The sequence below is a fragment of the Squalius cephalus genome (assembly GCF_949319135.1).
Source record: "Squalius cephalus genome assembly, chromosome: 17".
Taxonomy (NCBI): Eukaryota; Metazoa; Chordata; class Actinopteri; order Cypriniformes; family Leuciscidae; genus Squalius; species Squalius cephalus.
This window is the reverse complement of record NC_137138.1, coordinates 15,319,229-15,327,894: the sequence shown is the minus strand read 5'-3', so window position 1 is coordinate 15,327,894 and position 8,666 is coordinate 15,319,229. Positions and strand designations below refer to the sequence as shown.

The 8,666-nt window shown below is 36.9% G+C and overlaps 1 protein-coding gene across 2 annotated transcripts; it reads left to right on the top strand.

Moving 5' to 3' along the window:
* The first annotated feature begins 1,359 nt into the window (after positions 1 to 1,359).
* On the top strand, positions 1,360 to 4,984 carry LOC307144723 (serine/threonine-protein kinase pim-2-like). Of its 2 annotated transcripts, XM_079847284.1 has the most exons (10): positions 1,360 to 1,381; positions 1,696 to 1,788; positions 1,878 to 2,123; positions 2,559 to 2,777; positions 2,986 to 3,080; positions 3,223 to 3,273; positions 3,524 to 3,908; positions 3,990 to 4,169; positions 4,349 to 4,472; positions 4,757 to 4,826. In XM_079847284.1, the coding sequence occupies exons 1-9, from the start codon at positions 1,366 to 1,368 to the stop codon at positions 4,429 to 4,431; spliced, it is 1,368 nt and encodes a 455-aa protein (XP_079703410.1). In that variant the 5' UTR covers positions 1,360 to 1,365; the 3' UTR covers positions 4,432 to 4,472; positions 4,757 to 4,826. The 2 variants fall into 2 exon arrangements, with proteins under 2 accessions (XP_079703410.1, XP_079703411.1); XM_079847285.1 differs by lacking the exon at positions 4,349 to 4,472 and having other exon boundaries at positions 4,757 to 4,984.
* Positions 4,985 to 8,666: the final 3,682 nt, after the last annotated feature.

The following is an 8,666-nucleotide window of genomic DNA, read 5'->3' as shown; positions in this document are numbered from 1 at the left end:
GGGCGCTTTTCTCTGCTCGTAAGCAGTCATTCTTTTCTATCTACATCACTCACCGATCAAATAATAAGGCTTTGGCGGCCGCCAAAAAAAAAATCAATTCAGGAAAACCCCTGACAAGTCTCGTAAACGTTGGCTGCGCTTCTTACCTTTTTAATTGTGTAGAAAATCTATAAGGCTATTTTCTTCTTCTCTTCTTCTCTTTTCTTTCCTTTTCTGAGCAACGGACTTGTGCTGACCGGACATTTTGAGCGTACTGAACTTCAAATCAAATGACAACATAAAATTTTGATCAGTGGCCAAACCATTTTTGTGTTGGGTGTGGCGGGGTTCTTTACCATTCTTTACTATTTCAAGGACAATTAGGAAGAAAACAAATAAAAAAGCTTTTATGTAACTCAACTATTACATATTTTTTCCACAAATATTTAAAAATATTTTTTCAAAATTATTCCATAATTTAATGAGGGTCCAGGTCATTGATTTGTGTCAGTAAATGGGGCTTTATTAATTTGGATTTCTTTTCTTCACCACGCTACTACTAACCGGTGTGATGACGCATTAGTGATACTGAAAGCTGATTGGCTTGATGTTTACATGCGGAAATTTAATTCTTCTAGACTTTATAATAAGATGATGTCCGATTTATGGATTTATCCTCCCTTGTGCCTTTTTGCACGCATTTTGGACAGAAGCAATGACTATGGGATCCATTAGACTGTAAGTGCCTTGTGAAGTCGGTGCTAATTTGGTCAATTATGAATAGCTAATGAAGATTTTGGGCAAGAATAATTCCACGGATTATCATAATAATAATAATAATAACTGTTTAAAATTAAGTTGGTTACTTTTCAATAAATGTGTTGAGATTCGGTGTGCGCTCACGCTTGAGACTTCAAGTGTACGTGCATGGTTATGAATTATTTGAATTTGATTTGCTATAGCGATGCGTGTTACGAATTTTGACTGCATTTGTATACACTCGAACTGGTCGTTTTCTGAGTTGGTTGAGAGACGAGGCGAACAATTCAGAGACTTTTGCAAAGTATTTTCTATGCAAATCTTGTGAAGCTGAAGCGGAGAAAGAGACTTTTATTCTAGAAGATCGGCGCATTTACGCATATATCCTTTACATATTTTTATTTTTTAAAGAGTTCATATTGTTTTTGTGGAGACTTCTATTTAATTGTTCTTTTCTTACGTTAGAAGGAGTTTGGCGTTTTATTTATTTTTTTGTTTATTATTTTATTTATTTATTTTGCATTTCTGAGGAGAGTTGTATTTTGTTCTTTTTTTTGTATTGTTTTTTGTATTATTTTTATTGCAGATTGGAGGATGTCGATGCCGATGATCGACTCGATGGCTCACATGGGGGGAAGAGGAGGTGAGTGCTTTGGTTTTTTATTTGTAAATGTATGTTATGGTATGATATTGTTGTACAATGATTGAGTAAATTAGTGTGAAGAAACTTGTGCAAGGTAAATTTGATCCACCAATTTTCCCATCTAAGTGATCACATGTATTTGATTCCTTGCATATTAAATCAACTTTTCAATTTGAGTAACTAAAGTTATCTATAGTAACAATTTGTAATTGACCGGGTCAACTGACATTGAGTATTGGTTGTTATTAAACCATTAATACTAACTATGTGAAATATTATAATAGTATTTAGTATGTCTGTTTCTGTGTCCACAGGTCCGGCTCACAGGAGGAAGGAGTGGCAGAGCGGCAGCCAGAAGAGCCCAGATGATGGACGCCCGTCCACTTCATCTAAACACTCTCGCAGAGGTCAGAATAGGCTTTGACCAATTCTTACATTGATTATAAATATTATTACAGAAAAAGGAAAAAAGTTTTTGATGTCTGAAATTTTCCAGACTCATCATCATCTCTGAGCAGCAGAGGCTCGTACAGCATTGAATGGAGGTGGAGTGGTGATATTTCGGAGAGCCGAAGCGAACAGGACAGTGGCAGCGGCTGCGGTTTGTCCTGTTCCGACAGCATGGAAGGGTGGCGGTGCCCTCCGCTGCCGGGTCAAGTTCCTGCCGAGCCAAAAGAGACTTCAAGTGGCCGAACTGCTCAGGGTGCCATGGAGGCTTCTCCTGTGAACAAGAGCTCAACAGGTGAGACTGATATAAGGCTGGGCGGTGTAAAGTGTACAGATAGAGATGTTGCTATTTCATGCGGAACTGCTTCAAGTTTTTAGCATGTTAATGTCCGGTCACATTTACTGTTGCTCAGCTGAATTTTGCTTTCTGATTTTTTTTTTTTTAAATTTTTAAATATTTTAATCGGAACATTTTCAGAGCATTAAGAGAACATTCAAAAGTAACATTCCCATAATGCAAAATGATAAAATATAATGTTCCTTTAACCAAGAAAAAACATTTTTGAAACATTGAAAAAAACTGGACGTTATGAACGTTCAGGGAACATTTAGAAATAACGATTGCTTAACTTTATTAAAAAACTTTATTTATACAGTAATTTAACAGTAAAATGTAAGTTATGTCATGATATCATTAATTTAACATCAGAGATGTTTCTCTTCATTTCAGAAAAACCTACAAGGAAGAGGAAAAGAATTGGTCGTTTCCTCAACAGGGTATGGACGGCTGTGAAGGGTTTTTTCTGCTGCTGTTGCCACAGTTGTGCTGTGGATGTTGTGGAGCCTTTTGTCCCTCCAGCAGATCTGGAGCCAGAGCCTGATCCATCATCACCTGATCCTGATCCATCATCACCTGCACCAGATCTCTCTGACATTGAGCCAAATAATGGTAAATCGCCAATCCTTATTTCTCCGACATTATTTTAAACGGTATTGTCATCTTGTTTCCCACTAAAAATATCTTAAGGCTTGTTTTCAGCAAATATTCATATTATTTTCCCCATATTAATATTATTTTCTCAACACAACCAGGACTGATATTTTTTAAATAAAACAATCTCATATATATTTCTCATATTTTTCTGTTTGTTTTTCAGAGTCCTTTGAGTCTCTCTATAAAGCGGGAGAGATGATTGGATGTGGAGCGTTTGGCAGTGTGTACAAGGGAACACACAAATTTGATGGCAAAAAGGTAAATCTTCCCGAATTGTACAAACATTTTGCTTTTGTGTGCATCAAAACATATTCAAAACAATTTACAGATGGTTTAATACTTAGTGTAAGGTCAGGTGCTTGAATACTGTTACTGAAACAGTTTTTTTTTTTTTTTGCAGGTTGCCATCAAGCGGATGCGCAAGTTTGACAATTTTCTTTATCTTGATATTGTAAGTCAACCAAATCCTGAATATGTATTTAGTTGTTTAAGTGCAGATTTCTGTAGTTAATACACCTAAGTAGGAAGCACTAGGTGTAAATGTGATTGACAAAGAAGCCTAGAGGCACAAAAGATAAAACTTTGAGCTCTTTTAAGGGCTCTTTTGAACGTATCTAAAAAAATCAAAGAAAAGTATGTTTAAAAATATGTTTTTGGCAGATTTTTACCCAGCTAACCTTCTGTCTACTGCTTTTCTCTAGCCTGGACATCCTGAACCTCTCATTACAGAAGTGGCGCTGCTGCTAATGATGAGGCGAGAACCCATAAGCCCCTACGTCATACAACTTTACGAGTGGTTTGAACACCCTCGCAAATTCACTCTCATCATGGAGTTACCCGAACCCTGCGAGAGCTTGCTGGACTTCATCACTCGTCGAAATCCTGAAGTGTGTGAAACAGTAGCACGGGTCTTCATGCGACAGGCTGTGCTGGCAGTACAACACTGCATCGAGCATGGCGTTTTTCATAATGACATTCAAGCGCAGAATTTCCTGTTGAAGAAAAACTCGTTAGACCTCAAGCTGATAGACTTTGGCTGCGGTCAGCTATTCAGTAGTGAGGGCTACGAGAGCGACGTATACGTTGGTGAGCATTTTGGGAGTGTGGAAACCTGAACGTAGTGACGCTTTAAGAAAAAAAGCTCAACAATGTGCAAATGTCTTACAGGAATACAGGATCACTGCCCACCTGAAGTCTTCAAAGAACCCAGATTCCACGCCGTCCCAGCAAATGTCTGGGCTCTAGGAGTGATGTTTTATGAGATGGTGAACGCATCCCGTCCTTTTTGCAGTAGAACAGAAATCATAGAAGCCAAAGTTACATTTCAGAATTCCAACTTATCCAGAGGTGAGTGAATAATATTGAAAACACTGATAATCACACACAAAGTAAAGGCTCTGTATAGATACAGTTAAAGTTAAAGATAAGGAACATTTTACATTATATTAAATCACGTTTTAGATGCCGTTTTCATAGATTGCAAGTCACATGACTAACCAGCTTTCTCCTTATTAACATTTGTACAGAATGCAGGGATCTGATTAGCCAGTGCCTAGCCCGGGATCAAACGAAACGGCCCACGTTAGAGCAGATGTCACAACATCTATAGATTGGAGAAGTTCAGGGGATTCACTCGATCAGTGATTTCAGGTGTGAGGAAGTGTAACAGACAGAGTATAATTATTATCAATTTTCTTCAACTCTGGATTGTTTTTAGTGAGATTTTCAAATTTGTGTTCATTGTAATGTCCTTGTTATAGTCAAGTCACCTTCATTTATATAGCGCTTTGTACAATACAGATTGTTTCAAAGCGGCTTCACGGTAAACAGGAAAATAACAGAATCAGTGCAAACAGAATTCAATTCTGTTGTAAAACAGCTCTTGAAATATCATTCTTGAGTTGACCTGTTCATATAATCTTTGTATTGGATAGGAAAGAACACACTTGCTGACCTTTATGGAGGGTTTGAGCTGGAGATTCGACCCGAAGCCTGAAGTCTAACCCCAACCTGACAGGGAACTCAAGCGCCACACCAGAGAGATCAGAGCCTGTCCACGTCTGAGCAAGAACATGAGAGACTGAAGACTGGAAACAAGTCATCAAGTCATCACAGCCACATTTGCTTTGTTTTAAAAGTCAAGACAAGTCATCTCTATATATATAGCGTCTTATATAAGTCAACGATTACGTTCAATGTTTAACCTTGTATAATTGTATTTATCTATTTTATCTATTAATCTTTCTGTTAATGTTAATAAATTGTTGTTTCATGAAAAGTTTCATGATTTCAATAAATTACACATGCTTTTTGATTAAACTAGATATCTTGTAAAGAGTTCTTATATCCATAAGGTTGGCTGCACTAAGAGTTTAGCTTTCTTGTTTTCTCCCCCTCTTCACATTAATGTCACAGCCTCTGCTATAATATTATCTGTTCATTAAATTGGTATCGATAAAAGTATCGTTCAGGAACCAGTATCGAAGTCACTGTATCGGTAGCGATATCGAAAATGTTTGAATGATACCCAGCCCTAATCTTTAAATATGACTTCTTTGAATAAATGCTTTCAATGAATAAAAACAGAAGAAATGCTTTTAAACAGTCTCGGCCCATGAGAAACCTTTGAACTGAAACAAAACTGCTGCTTCTCGAAACAAAACTGTAAATAAAAATCTACATGGTTGCAAACTTCAATGCATTGTTGAGTCTGTCTAAAACATAACTGTACAATAATGAGACTATAACCTGTGTACAATAATAATTAGAAAGATTTAGGTCAATCTTGAAGCTTATAGGAATAGTTACCCAAAAACAAATACAAAGAGTGTCATGAAACTCTAGATGGCGCAAGCTGATGGGTCCTTTACCTCAATCTGTTTGCAATCACATCATCACTATAGGGCACAGCTGATTGGTTCCTACTGTAATGATTTTGTAGCCTACTACTGTAATGACTCATTGGCATGTAATGAGCCAATGAGCTCGCTTGCTGCTCAACGTTCAAACACGTTGCTGTAGTTTCAGCGCGCTTTCATAAACCCTGCACCTTCCCCAGCTCCAGCCCAGCAGCTGCTATTTTAAAAATATTGAAATTAACGGAAACATGAGGTAAAAACTAAAGCTGCATGGTTGGTATTTTCAATGTTGTGCATAATAGCCTACATATTTTAAAATTGTATCATGTCACCATGTCAAATGTTTACGTGCTTTTTTTAATCTTTCTCTTTTTTGTTCCCTGAGGTGTAGCGGTGATGAAATATTGTTCTTGTAAATACTTTACACTATTTCAGTAAGAAAAGGATGATCAAAAGTGATTTAAAAAAAGGATTTAAACTGAATTTTGAAGTGTCCTCTTCTTGTAAACTCGGAGATGTGGATTTGGACGGCAATTTAATCACCACACGACCTTGGTGTTTGTTAAAAAATAGTATGTAATTCGGCCGGGGATTTTTACACGGGTGTGAGAAAAACACTAACATTCTGGATCCAATGAGAAACAATTACCGTCCGAATAGGGCTTTTGACATGTTGTGCACAACAATTGTAATAAAATGTAATCTAATATATCAGTCAATATATTTTATTACTTTTTTTCTCATTTTGTGTTCCAAGTGTCTAACAATACAAACCAATAATTGCAGTAAAAAAACGTAAAATAAGATTTTCGCTCGATTTCTCATTTTTCATTTCTGGTTTACAAATCGGTTTATGGCTTCGATAAAGTAGGCTAATAGATACGATTAAATATCAAATTGAGATTATTTTAGTAACCGCTACGAAAGATGGGAACTACGGGTGTTATGGATTCAGACACTGTGGTTCATATCTTCCTAAAGAGATTATAAAGAGGAACCAGAGAGCTGCAGCAGCAACTTAAAATCAGCCACATTTATCTCACATCTAGATGAAAACCATCTGTTTATAAAGCCTGTCACCAGTAACTGCCTGTTGTCTTTTGGCAATAAATATTTAATAATGGAGAGACAATAATTCTGCTTATGGCTGTGAGTGAGTTATTAATAAAGCGCAGTACAGTATGGCTAAAGAGAGGTTCTCAACAATGTCATGAGTCAAACAATGAGGCAAATGACTCTTATGAACTAGTTATTTTAATCAGTCAAAACAATACATGAAACAGACTCAGTTTTGCTAATAGTGAGTCAGTTGTTGGAATCTGCGGCCCTGTCCCAATACCCACACTTAATCACTTACGTTACTATTGTATTTGGTTCAAGTGTTCAAGTGTCTGAAGAGTCTGAGTAGAACTTTTAATTGCTTGATGGGACACACATAACTTTATTTACATATTTATATTTGTAATACTTAAATAGCTGCTCAGTGGTCTCTATTACAGATGACTTCTAATATGCAACACTTCATGCTTTATTACCAAATTAAATGTAATAGCTAATAATAATAATAATAATCTAATTAATTTAACTTACATTGTAACGTTTTTTTCTACATCTCACAATTTCGGGCACACTATGATGAATGATGGGATACACTTTGCTCTGAAGCGATTTTAGAGATACTGTAGCATGATAGTGTGCATGAAAGGGCACTGAGCTTTGGCATTTTTCAGACCTGCAGGGAACAGTCTTGCAAACTTCATGTTGGGTGCATGCGCTTAACTGATTGAGATTATAACGTCCTGTTGACAACGTGTAATTAAAGATACAGATTCGTAACATAACACAATGGTTATATATGGTAATATATACTGTAGTAAAAACATATAAAAACAATATTCACAGAAATATTACTGGTTATTGTTTAACACAATGTAAGGGCAAGACAAATGGATATGTACAGTATGTGGTACAAATACTACAGCCAGGATCACTAGAGTGGCAGCATAAAAAAGTATTATACAAATAGAAAAGCACAATATAACATGTGAGGAAAAATCTGTCGAGAATCACTGCAGCATGCTATGACTTTGCTGTATACGAATCAATACAAAATGTTGCGCTTTACTGTATACCACTGCGCTATGTCTTGCTTTCCCAGACACCCTTGTGATTTCCCTGCACTACCCTTATTGGATTGAAACTGTGAGACTGTTTCAACCAACTTCTCTTCCTTTCTAATCATTATTTATGAGTTTTTTTCTGGGTTCCGTTCTGGCCGCTGTAAGAGAGAGGCTTTCTTTATTCTTTTCTTTTCTTTTCTTTTTTTTATAGGAGCCCAAAAATAGCCTACATTTTTCTTTATTAGTGGATGTCTAGGCAATTCAAGCTCGGACACAGAGATTGTGGAGGATACATCTGGTGTTATAAGGGAGAATATGTGTATGCAAGTGTTTTGTTAACACCAGGGGGATCAAGGTGCCCTACAGAGGGGGATGGTCACGTGAACAATTGATTCTGCTCAATGTCTCAATACGTCATCACCCTCTCTCTCTCTCTCGCTCAACTTTCCTGCTATTTCTCCATTTGTCCATCCATTCCCTGAAGGTTGCCACTGCACAGGCCTCTCTAGCTGTTTTTCTCTAAAACTATTTTCACAGCTTCCTCAGTGATCTGTGATAGTGCTTCATTTGACCTTCAGTGCAAAGAAAAGGATATCAAACCCAAAGAAAATGATATAAATATAGACACTATGAATGATAAAAATGATGAAAAACAGCTGTCCCCATACAGCCGCAGTATGATTAAAACATTAGTGAACCTAAGCTATCCATGTTGGTTGTATTCCTGTGCTTCCCTTCTCCTGACCTCTTCCTCTTGCCCAAATATCCAACCCATCCAGACTCACTCGCAGAAGTTTCCTTGAATAATTTCCCTCTCTCAGGAACAAAGGGATTCTCTCTTAGTCTGTCCTAGTGATTATCTGGGG

Coding starts and splice junctions, on each gene's coding strand:
- LOC307144723 (XM_079847284.1), top strand. Junction 3,081..3,222: donor ACAAATTTGATGGCAAAAAG/GTAAATCTTCCC, acceptor TTTTTTTTGCAG/GTTGCCATCAAGCGGATGCG. Junction 3,274..3,523: donor ATTTTCTTTATCTTGATATT/GTAAGTCAACCA, acceptor GCTTTTCTCTAG/CCTGGACATCCTGAACCTCT.